Source organism: Montipora capricornis, chromosome 8 (assembly GCF_036669925.1).
Source record: "Montipora capricornis isolate CH-2021 chromosome 8, ASM3666992v2, whole genome shotgun sequence".
NCBI classification, from domain to species: domain Eukaryota; kingdom Metazoa; phylum Cnidaria; class Anthozoa; order Scleractinia; family Acroporidae; genus Montipora; species Montipora capricornis.
The window spans coordinates 10,650,081-10,663,608 of NC_090890.1; the positions used below are offsets into that span (position 1 = coordinate 10,650,081).

A 13,528-nucleotide genomic window follows, 5' to 3' on the forward strand; every position below is an offset into this window, starting at 1 on the left:
AACTGTTTATCAGCACTATTTGAAATGGGTCATTAGACTTAAATGCGAAATGTGCATGGCTTGCATGACGGACTTGAGAAGGTCTGGACAGTGTGACATGAGCTCTCCAGACCTGTGTGCGGTTAATTGTTCATTTCATTCAACTCATACAACAAACTTGAACTCACAGATGACCAGTTCCCAAAGGGCTTGATATAGGTCAGTTGGTATCTAGAGCAACTGCAGCTCAATTGCGTGGCCAATGTTTAAAATTCGCTCAAGCCTGGATTTTTTTCAGGCCTCCACTGCAGCTGCTGAAGTTTCTCAACTAACTGCGATGATCTTTTCAACTTTCATTGGTCTTTTTGAGTCGCCAGAATAACGCTGAGAGATAGGAGTGAACACCACACAAAAATCAAGCGTTCCACACAAGAATCGGAACTAATCCCTGATCACGATAGCATAAAACTTTTTTTGCATGGCGAAAAACCTTTTACAACAAGCCTTTGTTTTTACCTTATACAGTGGACATTGTGTATCTCTGCTCTAAACATGGCAGCACATTTTCTCGTCTGATATTTCCACACTCTAATAACAGAAGGTGAACCTGTTTGGGCTGAAGCTAAAATTTCTGTTCTTCCATCAAAAGCTAGGGCAGAAACCTGAACAAGTTTCAAACATTATTATTGTTATTATTCATGTACATGTGTTTATTGGGAAGTACATTGTAAGGATGGCCTTGTGGTACGGCTCATGCCTCCAACCTCTTCCGATCCAGGACCACATCCTACATGTAAGTTTGTATGTGGGCTGAGTTTCAGTCGATCTCAATCATTGTTACTCCAACGGTTTTTCTCTGGGCACTCCGGTTTTCCTCCCTCAGCAAAATCGACTCCCAGCTTATTCCATCTGGCTGTGGTGCTGTGCTCTGAGGTCACACATGGGTTGTGTTCAGGGGCCAAGCGCCTAGCCCGCTGCACAGCTCTTTCAGTCGGACCTCATTGAGCTGCACCCTAATAGCAATTTAGTATCTGACTGCGAGAAAGGGCGATTAGCAGCCAGAGATTATGTATAATGAGAATGAAATGACATTTACAAAACTCAGTATTACTAATAATTACAAAACTGTTACTTAGTTATGAGCAGTAATGAAAATGGGAAGTCTTGGGTCTTTAAAGGAAAGCCTTACATGCGCCAAAGGTGAAACCTTTTAAAATCAAGCAACCCACTATTTTCTTAACAGACTGTAACTTTGTAACATATCAATATTATTGGTCGCCCCACGCAGATTGGGAAATGAGCATACTTTTGCAAACCAACAAATAAAAATTGTAACAATGTAGAACCTGCACATTACCTTGTCTGTGTGTCCCATAAAGAACTGTTGCTGACCAGAGGATATCTCTATGGATACAATGATAGCATGACAAGGATACACTATGCAGGATCCATTCTTAGTCCACAAGGCCTTTAGAGGAGAAAAGCATAGTGAATACCTCTACATTATACAATATGCACAATTACACAAAATTGTTAAATGTTATTAAATGCAATTTAACCTAGTTAACAACAAAGAGATACTGGTTTTCTGTGCATTTAGGTCCACAAATGGAGCTTATAGTAGTCAGCGGTTCATTCATATGTGCACAGGCTCATGTAGCTAGGTCATGCAGTCTCAGTGTAGCGCCCACCTTGTAGCTACGCTGGCAGAGTGTTGCGTGGCCTTCGTTTTAGTGTTTTTGGCCCAAGTCATGTCTAAAGCCCTATCAGATTAATTTTTACCCGGAATTATTGCTGCGATTTAGGTTCAATCTAAAGGTGTCGCGGCTAGCACATCATTCAGCTCATCCTTATGAATCAATGTCATTTAGTATACTCAAACTCCAGGCTTCCAACAGCAACACCCGGCCGCCTCTACAGGGGATATCTCTGTTCCTTAATTGTTTCGTCTCTTTTGCACTCGTTTGAACAAGACTTTTGGCTTTCCATTCCTAGTATCACCAGCGTGTTCTCAGTCGTGAACCCGGGATTGGGGGTTGTGTCACCTGGTCTTTTTCACTATATCCACTTCAGATCCACTTGTCGGAAGAGATTTTGTCATTGGCCTTGGCTACTCCCCCATTCCCAAAAACTCATGAGCAAAATTATTAGCGGTCAATTCGTCGAACTCGCAGAACTCCTCCCACACAATCTCAAGATTAACGAGACTACGAGACTAAAACTCAAACGTTCTTGGATCATGGTAAACTAGTTGTACAGCCATGCCCGCAGGCGAACCATGGAGATTCAAGATATTCTCACATGGGTCGAAGAATTCACCATCTACTCACTTGTTCTCTGTGCCTCACAGCCGTTGTGAGATGGGCAGATATTCCACAAACATCAAAAACATTTCCGGGATGAGCATGGTGTATAAATGGGTACCGGTGAAAATGCTAGGGGTAACCCTGCGATGGACTAGCATCCCATCCAGGGGGGAGTAGAAATACTCCTAGTTGCTTCATGCTACAGAAACCGGATAAGTGCCGGCCTGGTGGGCCTTTCTAGGCTTGTAATAAAGACATTTTTTTACAGTTAGTATTACAGGGTATTAAATGTCACCAGGGCTCTCACGCCCACCCCAGCCAGTCACAGGGGAGTTAATGAAAGTCATCCATTCCTCTCTCGCACAACAACTACTCACACAACACACTTTGGGCTGCCTGCTGCCTTGGTTTTTTTGTATTTCTACGGGCTGGAGAATTTACTGTGAACTCCCCTTTTGATGCCTCCATTCACCTCTCCCTTCAGGACCTGCAACTGGATTCCACATCCAACCCCAACTATCAAAAGGGTTCAAAAAAGGACCCTAAAGTTTCGTCAAGAATGCTTCATCTATTTAGGCCATGGCCGTTCATTTATCTATCCCACCGCTTCCTTTCTTCTACGTGGTCCAGTTCTGGGTCCTCTCTTTGTTCACCAAGATGGTCAATCCTTGTCTCGTGTGCAACTGTCTCATTTCTTTCAGTCAACTTTATCTGCAGCTGGGATACCTGAATCCTTCTCTGGCCACAGCTTTCAAATCGGGGCTGCAACCGCTGTGGCTCAGCAAGGTTTTCCAGATTACCTAATTAAGACTATGGGTCGTTGGTCCAGCAACGTTTACGGTACCAGCTGTATGTCAGGACTAAGGTGCAGTCTATTCTTGAAATGGTGGGCAGGTTACTATAATTGGTATGAATTATTATGGTCTTTCTGCTACCCCTGGCAGGTGCCTTGGGAGCTGGCAGCTGTTGTCAGGGGCTCTGGCTTCCCACAGCAATGAGCGCCTTAGGCTCTGGGCTGTCCTTAGTCAGCCCTGAGGTTTCTTTGGCATGGAGTGGGGGATGGCTGGGTTGTGGGGATTGCTAGCTATGGGAGCGTTTTACTGTCTAGGGGCTGGCTGGTCACAGTGGAGGCCCCTGAACATCCCAGGTACCCACCTTCCATTCAGCTCGATGCAGTTGTTAAATGTGGTTAAACGCAATTTAACCGAGTTAACAACAAAGAGAGGCTGGTTTTCTGTGCATTTAGGTCCACAAACGGAGCAGTTTGCTTACTGCAGTCAGTGGTTCATTCATATGTGCACAGGCTCATGTAGGTCATGCGGTCTCAGTGTAGCCGAGATAGGTGAACTTTTGATGGCGTACTGAAGCCAATGCAAGACTTCCACAGGTCCCAGTGAACAAGAGACTCAACGCTATCCCAACTCTGGAAGGGGTGCAGAAGGCCATCCGTCAGCTCTCCAGTGGCAAAGCTCCTGGATCAGACTACATCACAGCTGAAATCTTCAAGGAGGGTAGTACAGCCCTGATGGGCAAGCTTCTGACTCTTGTCCAGATCACATGAGAGAAGGAATCAGTGCCGCACGACTTCAAGGACGCATCCATTATCCACCTCTACAAAAGGAAATGAAACCACCAAGCTTGCAACAACCATCGTGGAATCTCCCTGTTATCTATCGCAGGCAAGATTGTGGCCAAAGTCCTCCTGAACCGCCTCAACAACCATCTTGAGCAAGGACTCCTCCCAGAAAGTCAGTGTGGTTTCCAGAAGGATCGCGGGCCTATCCAAAGAGAAATGTCAAGAACAGAACACTGACCTGTACTCCACCTTTGTGGATCTGACCAAGGCCTTTGACCCCGCCAGCAGAGATGGCTTTTTGAGAGTCATGCGAAAAGTACAAATGCCTTGACAAATTCACCACTGCCGTCAGACAGTTTCATGACAGCATGCTGGTGCGTGTCCGGGACAATGGGGAAGCATAAGAAGCATTTCCTTTCAGGAACGCAGTGAAGCAGGGATGTATCCTGGCTCCAATACTCTTCAGTCTCATATTCTCCGCAATGCTGTCTGATGCTTTCAGGGATTCGGTGGTCGGCATTGGTAACAAATACCGCACCGAAGGCTCACTCTTCAACCTCAGGAGACTCAAAGCGAAAACCAAGGTGAAGGTTAGCACCATCAATGATTTCTCGTTTGCTGATGACTGCGCCCTCAACGCTGCCTCGGAAGCCAACACGCAGCATAGCTTTGACAAGTTCGTAGAGGCCTGAAACAACTTCGGCCTGACGATCAGCACTAAGAAGACTGAAGTAATGCACCAGCCAACACCGGGTAACCCATACGTAGAGCTGTCCTCGGCAATACCCTCTTGAGATCCGTCATCATGGATGATGAGCTGAACACCTGACTCACTAAAGCGAGTGCCACATTTGGTGGACAAAAAGGTCTGGAATCAGAGAGGTGCACATTGGCCTTACCAGCCATTTGCGGACGCACAGAAAATAAATTCCTCGTCACATCGCATCCGCCTCGCATGCCCAAAGCCGTCCTCCAAAATCGGAATCATCATCATCCTTATGATAATCATTATCTTCACCCCTCCATAAGACGTGTAGATAGTCCTCATCGTATCGACGGACAAAATAACAACAACCATCTTGGAGCTACGTTGGCAGAGTGTTGTGCTGCCCCTCGTTTTGGCAGTTGTTTCTTAGGCTTCGTGGTTTCTTACAATTTTCGAGATGCTTCCCTCCCTCTCTCTACCCCTCTCCCCCTTTTTTCCACTGTTACCACAGTGTCATGGGTGACCAGATGTCTCTGTGTGGGGGCTCATGGCTGGGTTGCACGGATTGCTAGCCATGGGAGTTTTTTACTGTCTAGGGGCTGGCTGACCACAGTGGAGGCCAATAGACATCCCAGGCACCCACCTTCTATTCAGCTCGATGCAGTTGTTAAGTAATCATAAATATTATGACTTTCCCTCCCACCCGAAAAGCAATTGTGAGACACTAATGGGCTATTTGCACAAGTTTCTGAGCAACATTGTGTTGGGTGTGGTTCGGAGGAGGAGGGGAAATTTTATTTCCAAGTTATGGTCTAAAAAAGTTGAAAATGAGAAAAGCCTTAACTCCTATTGTCCAGGGTTGTGGTTTTCACACACAGTGCATCACTGGTCAGCGAGCTTTCAATGGTTAATACTTGTCTATTGAATCTAGTGTTCTTCTATACAACACAAATCATTGACATACATGTACCTCACGAAATGTACCACCTCCAAAACCAACAACTCTCTTGAGGGACAAGATAGGATCTGGTTTGAGAGTCTGCAAAGGAAAAAGATAAAAGACAAGCATGCAAGAGAGGGCCTAAGATAAGAATGAGATAAAGTAGTTATCTGGGATGATATCCAACTAACACAAGGAAGGTGACATGCAAGACATCATATAATTATTGCCCAATCCCTTGTGAAGTGTAGTGTTACATGACATATGCTGCTGGACTACATGTACATGTACTTACAGTGTACAACACCAAGGAATCTCATATGGCAACAACTACAGAAAATTCTCCAGTATCAACACCTACATTGTACATGCATTGTCACTCCCTGATTCTGCTAAGCTTGTTGCCTTCCAGAAATGCAGAGGTAAACACAAACAGGTAAGATAACCTCATCTAGCTGCCAGCTAAATTTTGATTAACATGACAAAGAGGATTTCGGAGTCTAAGCAACAGCTACTTACATTGTATTTACAACAGCACTGGAGACCATTTGTGACAATAATTTTATCATGCAGAAAGGGTATCTCAGTATCCAGCAATTCAGGAAATTAAAAATTGCCTTCAGGAGAACTGCAACAAGCAGACCACACTCATTCGCCTTAACGATCAATGTCCAAAGGTTCTACTTTATTTTGTAAAAGGAACTGCAGTCACAAGAAAGCAGTTTACTGCAGCTCTGAAGTTACCAACACAAACTTGAGGCAACTCAGATCCCTCCAAGTTTCACAAGGTGCAAAATAAAAGACTGTCGCCTGACCATAGGTTCAAAGACCTAATGTCAAACAATCCCAAGATCTTGTCAACCGTCCAGAAGTGCATCAAGTATGGTCACCAGACAATAAACTGTCACTAATAAGAGATAAACTCTTGAGCAAGGTAGCCTTTCCAAAATTTCCTTCTTTCTAATAACTAAACTAGGCACGTATCGTGCATGAACTTGGGCTTTCCAAATGTCCTGGATAGTTCAATGAAAAACAATAAAAAGAAAAAGAAATACAGTAGAGAAGTCAGCTAGATTATTATTTGTTATTTAGGTTAGAATGGACTGGTGGCAATGATTCTCGTTATGTTTACTGTCTCATAAATGTTTGCTTGAAACGTGATCTCTCATATTAAAGTTCACAGACCGGCCTGTTCCAAAATTGCTCAACATCTTTTAGTATGGGTCTACCACCAACGGTGTGTGCATTTGTGTGTGGTTCAAGCTTATAGATCGTTTTCACTGTCATGCAATAAAAAAATAAATCGAAAACCATCCAGTGGAAAAAGTCAAGAATTCGTGATGTTGTAGAAGATAAATGAAGAAGACACTTCTCCAAGTTTTAGGCCCGTGCGTTTCCCCAAACTTCAGATATTCGTCGAAATGTTTCGCAGAAATTTACAGAGCCCAGTATGAAAACGCCATGTTGGTTCACATCTGTAGTGCACCAATATGGCAGCCGGAAAATAGCGTCAACATCTGTTACTTACTTTGGCTATCTAGGCGAGTGATCATCTGTACTGAACAGACAGCTATTTACTTAAGCACTTTTCCTAATGCTTTAAATTCTAAAAAGGCTCAAAACCATGAGATAAATATATATTTCTCAATAAACTTGATCGTCGCCTCGTGTCACGCACCGCTATAACTCAGAAATTCAAAATGCTCTGGTTTCCAAACGAAGCACGCTACTGAGCTTTAAAATTGCAAATGGATACAAATTTACCGCCTCTTATGCCTGATGAGGATATAAACTTTTGTGGCTCTTCAGTTTTTGATTTTTGAACATGATGACGCCACGTGAGAACGATCTATTAGCCAACATTATTCGTGCTTACTTTAATGATGCGGCTGCCATTTTCGAATTCGTTCAATACCACATACATGCTGGAGGGTGTAAACTGCAGGTTGCCTAACCCTACTTCACCATATTGAAACAACCCAACACTTTACTAATGCTAACATTAGGCCTAAAAAATAATGTTTAAGCCAAAGGTTAGCATTTTTGTAAAGGTTTGGGTTGTTTCAGTTATCGCAAAACAATGACATGCAACCCTAACCTGCAACCTGCAATGGGCAACCTGCAGTTTACATCCTCCGCATACATTTACAGTATACTGTATTGGCTTAAACTTTGCTTGTGTGCTAGAAAAGACGAATCAGCCATTGCACAACCATGCCACTTGTGTTGTGATTCAAATTTATTGCTTTCCTTTGTTTCAGATTATAATAATGAATATTTGACAAAGAAAAATCAAAATCAAACTGGTTTAAAAATTCTTAGACCAAGAAAAAATTGAACCACAACAAATGCACTTTGTTTAACTTTGAAAATGCACTTTGCAAGCTTGAGTGAGATTTGTAACTGAATGCCAAAAAAGAGAAGCTGAAATCTAACCTCAGGCATTTTCCCTGGAAAGCCCAAATTATTCGGCTTAAATTACCTTAAAGTTTCCAGCCTTGGTGGCCAGTGTAACTTCATCCTTTGGTACCTAAGAAAATAGAATTAAGAAACCCTTCCATTATGACACCCCAGAGAAAGCACTGACATTATTAACTTGGAAATAATGCTGTATGTGGCATGCACCTTGTCCTTTTCCTTTGGACGCTGAAGATTAGTAACAACTTTTCTTGGGTGTGCATACACATGAACTTCTCCACCTTTACTGGTACTCTCCGCTACATCGGCTCGCTGCACGCCCACCATGGGGAGAGCGGTTGGAATAACATGTCGACGCTGAATTAAGAAAAAAAGAAAAATGCACTTCAGAATGCTCAACAACTTAATTACTCCTTTAAGGACAGCACTAGCCTAAAGGTATTTTTGCATGGTTTACTGAATATATGCGGGAAAAGCAAATCTTAACAAGTGTTAATGAAACTCAAAAAGAAAATTGGGGGTAACCACACATTAATTTTTTAGAAGGTAATTAATCAACTGTACAATTATAATTATTTGGAAAAAGCTTTAATTAAAAATACAAAGCAATGTATGGCGTTCTTTTCCAAATTGAAGCTTAATTATCTCTGAAAAATGCATGGTTACCCTGGGCTGGCCCAATTTTCTTTTTGGATACCAAGATCACTTGCTAAGTTCTGCTTTCTCAGCATAGTTTTAAACCATGCAAAAATATCCCTGTATTAATAAGCACCACCCACTTAATTTGAGTATCTTGAGATGCAGAACATTTGCACAAAAACAATAGTAGGCACCATCCTTCATAATGCTAACAAATAAAAAACTCCTAGAAAAAAAGACAGCAAATTTATACCTACATGTACTGTAACTAAAGTTCTACACTTAAAATAACTATTGTGGAGTGAACTTGTTCTACATGTACTGTGCAATGCTACAAACAATGGCATTACCGTACCTTTTTTGAAGCCTGTTTTTGTGGATTGAGTCTGTCTACCAATGCCACTCTAGAGGCAACAGCTTGACGTGTCTAACAATAGGAAATACATTGAACAAATTCATTTATTTTGATCTCTAGCTTTTCTTCTCATCCTTCAGAATAAAAGAAGTTTTTCCAAACGAGAACCAATTCCATTACCTTTACCTCATCTCTGTAATTCATCTCCCTTAACGTCCCTGATTGTGAATTTCCATTTACTGGTTCATGGTTTAACTTAGCTGTGCTGTCCTCATGTCGAAAACGTCCAACCAGAGGACTATCATGGGCAGTTACGGTTTTTGGTGGCTTCAATGAAGCCTTAGCATTTGCAATAATTCCAAACTGAGCAACTTTTTTACCAGGAGGAAATTTAATGTAATCATAGAGCTGATGCCAGTCTGCACCTTTTGGAGAGGGATATGCCATTTCTCGTGGCATAGGACTGATACCCTGCTCCAATAAACCAAGTTTACGAGCTTCCGAAGCTGATATACCAGGCTGGTAATCAATGTCACTTGTAAACAACCCCTTAAGAAACATGTTGGCACACAGGCGTATATTTTTCAGGTAGGAATACTGCCGATTCAGGTAAACTGACAGGATGTATCGAAGGTCCAGTACCAGGACGGTCCAGCGACTGGTTTGTGAAGTGCTGCCCACAAGACCTAGAAGATAGAAAACAAGTTTCTTGTCCACCTTAACTGGTACAATACATCGCTTACATGAAAAAGCCAAGGGGACTAACTTAAAATCTAAAAAGTCATTGATCTCATTAGAATACAGCCTTAAATGATAAATTAATATAAATAGGATCCAGAAAATTTATGTCATCCAGGATAGACTGTAAATGAGATGTATAAATGTCACATTGAACATCACTACACACTATAAGCGCCCTCACCCTAAAAACTCAGCCAAACAAACGGAATTCACCTTTATCACTCGGCGGCCATTTTGGAGTCCGTGGGGAATAAAGGCTTTGTCTTTGCATTGTCTTTGCCCGCCCAGCCTCACACTGAATGAGAGGTTCGACGGGCAAAATCTTTTGTTAGGACATTGAGTGATATGGGCCAATTGTTCCTTATGAAGGAATTTCGAAATGAAAAACAAAACTAATCTCCCCAGCCGTCAATCATGGACATGCGTTAGAAAATACAGTAGGACAAACATTTATAAACTGATTTCAATGTTGACAAACTTACTAGTCAAGGTGGACACTTCATTAACAGTTACTTCATCAACCGATCCTGGGCGAGGACTTGACACAAACGGAAACTGAAGCCATGTTGAAGTAGACTTGAATTCTTTGAACATGTTTGAGAAAGATATCCTGATTGTCAATCCCTCATCTGTTGCCACGTCAACATGCGCAACAAAATATTTGCCAGGAATAGGTCTGAACAGGAAGTAGAGATAGCGCCCAGTCAATCCCAGAGACTGTGTGCTGGTACGAGGAAACTGAATAAAATTGCTGGCTGGAATTGAACCTGTGATTCGGTACACTGTACCTTTCAAATCTTTGTCCTGCAGTAATTGACAAAAGAAGAGAAGTAGCAGAAGTTATTCATAGCAAAGCTGGGTTTTGCACTGCATCTTATGCATCACTTACCATAAGAGTTGTGACCTCCCCCTCTTTGGAACATTTCTTCCATTCTCCAATGTTAAAATGTTTGAAGATGTTGACATTGGGATGTTGCCAGACTGAGAAACATAATGTGAAATGAGAACCCCCTGAAAACCACAGTTTTGATGTTTTTATGGTGGACTATGCGTGGAAATGACAATTAAACAAAAAAACATGTAGCATGATCAAAAGAATATATTAAGGTCCCTGCCTGGCTTAGCCTGTGTAGCAAGCGTTTCCATGGTAAGACTGAGAACTGGGCTTTCAGGTGTTTTCACTGAGCAAAAAATGGGGCAAGTCATTTTTCATTTTTTGCTCAGTCAAAACATCAAAACTTTCTTCTGTGAAACCCTATGGAAATAATTGCTATGCAGGCTTATGCCTTATTTAAAGATTCTAATGTATGTGCATGGCTGCCACAAAATGCTGCCTACCTGCAAATAATAATAGCTTGGGTTTACACATATTTAGACACATAACATAATTACACTGTTCCCATACAATGATAAATAGATTTCTTTTGTTTCACAGTTATAACCCCTCTTCTCCTCCAGCGCTCTCATAGAAACTACTTTAACTCTTATAATAATTATTATTATATTATTATGTTAGTGTACAAAACACGTTGCCAGGTCAGTTTGTATTTTGTTCTCAGTATAAGACCTACTCTCGTACCCAGATCTTCCACGGTCATACGGAAGGAAGATCTGGTAAAGTTCGATTTCGAGCATGCTCAGTGCCAGCGAGGCCCGAAATACGGGCTTTTCTATCACTGCGCATGTTCGTACTCTCTGTTGTGATTTTGGGTGATTTTGCGGAATAAACATGGATTTCGAGAGTATTCTTGAAGAGATTCTTTTGGGTAGAGGACAAGGAAACCTTAAACTTAAGCCGAAACAGAAAGAAGCGCTACAGGCGATTGTTTTTGAACGGTCGAGATTGTTTAATTGTCGGAGTAACTCAGAATCACTGAAACGAGCGCTTAAGCTTAATCAATAAAGGAGTGCTATTTTCTTCACACGATCTCGTGCAAAGTGTAGTTAGCCAAACAGTAAATTGAAAGCGAAAATGTTAAAGAGTGCTTAGAGCTAATCACTGCAACGAGTGCTATTTTCTTGACAGGATCTCGTGAAAATTGTAGTTAATCTAACCGTAAAATTCACAATTGATCACTACTTAATTCGCGAGTCACGCTTTAAGAACGAGAAACACTGTTTTGAATAAATTACATACTTCAACTTGAATTTATTAGTTTCTGCGTACCGGGTAGTAAGCTACTCAGAACTTTATTCGAGTGGCAGGGTACGTGGGGCTTTCGTCGGTACCATTTACACAAACGACGCAAATTTTTAAAACGATTTTCCTCAACTGTAAAGCATTTACGGCGTCGGAAAAAACAAAACTTTCCTCAGAAAAACTGGCATTTAATCAAAACAAAACATGAACTTGCAAAAACAAAAAATTCAATAAGTGCCCCGCGAAATAAGCCAATCGGAGCGTAGATTGAATTGCCGCAACCTTTTTTTAGTAGCCAATGAAAAATGGTGTACTGTCGAACTTTACCAGATCTCACATTTCCAGTGACAGAGTGAGGTCTGGGTACGAGATTATATAAGACCAAAATCAGAAACTAGTGAAAGTGCTAAAATACAAAATACAAAACTGCATCCAATCATTGTAACATTTGGTGCATTCACAACACTAAAACACTATACCAAGAAAGAGACAGTGTGACCCAGAGGTGAGGGCATTAGGTAAACCTGGAAACCATTTCCCTTCCTTGCTCAGTTATTGAACAAAGTATGACCACTTTTCCCGCCTTTCAAAGCGAATGAAAAAGTGAAATTTCAATGAAAAGGTCTAAAAACAACAAGTGCTATGTATTTTGGAAGATTTCAGGGAATAAATTACCGCTAAGGGGAAAAGTGTGTTAAGGTGATAGTCACTTGAAATATTACTATGTGCAAATGTAGGTCCTATACCAGTATAAATTTACTTTACTTTCAGAAATCTACCCATTCGCAGCCATCATGACAAAGTCAATTACACTGTATGTTATAACCTGAATCTGATCAATAGGCTATTCCAAGTTTACATGTATGCCTGCCTCTGCTTCAAAGTGAGTCTAAGTGCCAAGTTTTTCTTATGAAAATTAGTTTTCATTCATGTGAAAAGTAATCGACTAGAGCTAATTACCATGTCACAAAACCTTCAAACTTAGACTCGCTTTGAAGAGGACTTCATTGAAGAACTTCATTGAAGATCTGGGGATCAGTGTTTCTTTTGGAGAAGATGGAAATAAATGTAAAGCCGGTGATACACGGTTCAACATTTGTTGTTCAATAAATGTTGCAGCTGTTGTTCACCAAATTAATGCTGAACAGTGTGTCATGCCATGTTGAATGTTGAAATGTGCCATTCAGCAAGTTGAACGTTGTTGAACGATGTTGATCGAAAATAGAGATCAGCTCTGTTCGGTTCAACATGTCTGTGCAACATGGTTCCACATTTGTTGAGCAACAAATGTTGCAGGATGTTGAACACCCTGACACCAACGGTACACGTCGGCGAATACTTCATCTAGTGGAAGATCTTGCTGCAAAAGTTTACATGTACAAGGGCATATTTAGCTGCATCTCCACATTAAATTAAGCTTAAGCTTGCGTTATTTTAATACGCGGAGGTTTTTATATTCTTAGCCGCTGAATCTAACACTAAAAATAATAGACACAGCTACTCACATTTGGACATCTTAAGAATTCATCTGTATAACAGAGATATTCTTATATTGTACCGGGAAATTTCCCAAGATAAATTGGATAGAGAGTGTTGATGTCCATTTCGGGAATTTCGTTATATTTGGCGCCATATTTTTCGAAGTGAAGAAGACGAGTCTGACGTATGTTGAGTTCGCCGCTGATGAAAGGGAACGCGTCCCGGAAATTTGTCCCGGAAATTCGTCCC

General features: G+C 41.4%; 1 protein-coding gene across 3 annotated transcripts in view; it reads right to left on the reverse strand.

Moving 5' to 3' along the window:
* LOC138060201 (WD repeat-containing protein 90-like) overlaps nt 1-13,470 on the reverse strand; it is a 50,939-nt gene extending 37,469 nt beyond the window's left edge. The window contains exons 1-10 of one of the 3 annotated variants that reach the window (XM_068905933.1): nt 13,306-13,470; nt 10,550-10,641; nt 10,143-10,464; nt 9,106-9,605; nt 8,920-8,991; nt 8,133-8,282; nt 7,990-8,037; nt 5,538-5,606; nt 1,337-1,447; nt 496-641 (exon numbers count right to left, since the gene is read on the reverse strand). In XM_068905933.1, coding sequence (XP_068762034.1) covers nt 496-641; nt 1,337-1,447; nt 5,538-5,606; nt 7,990-8,037; nt 8,133-8,282; nt 8,920-8,991; nt 9,106-9,605; nt 10,143-10,464; nt 10,550-10,641; nt 13,306-13,315 — 1,520 coding nt within the window. In that variant the 5' untranslated portion in view covers nt 13,316-13,470. Of the gene's footprint in view, nt 1-495; nt 642-1,336; nt 1,448-5,537; nt 5,607-7,989; nt 8,038-8,132; nt 8,285-8,919; nt 8,992-9,099; nt 9,606-10,142; nt 10,465-10,549; nt 10,642-13,305 lie in introns of those variants that run through there. The other 2 variants (XM_068905932.1, XM_068905935.1) reach the window with 2 other exon arrangements.
* Nucleotides 13,471-13,528: the final 58 nt, after the last annotated feature.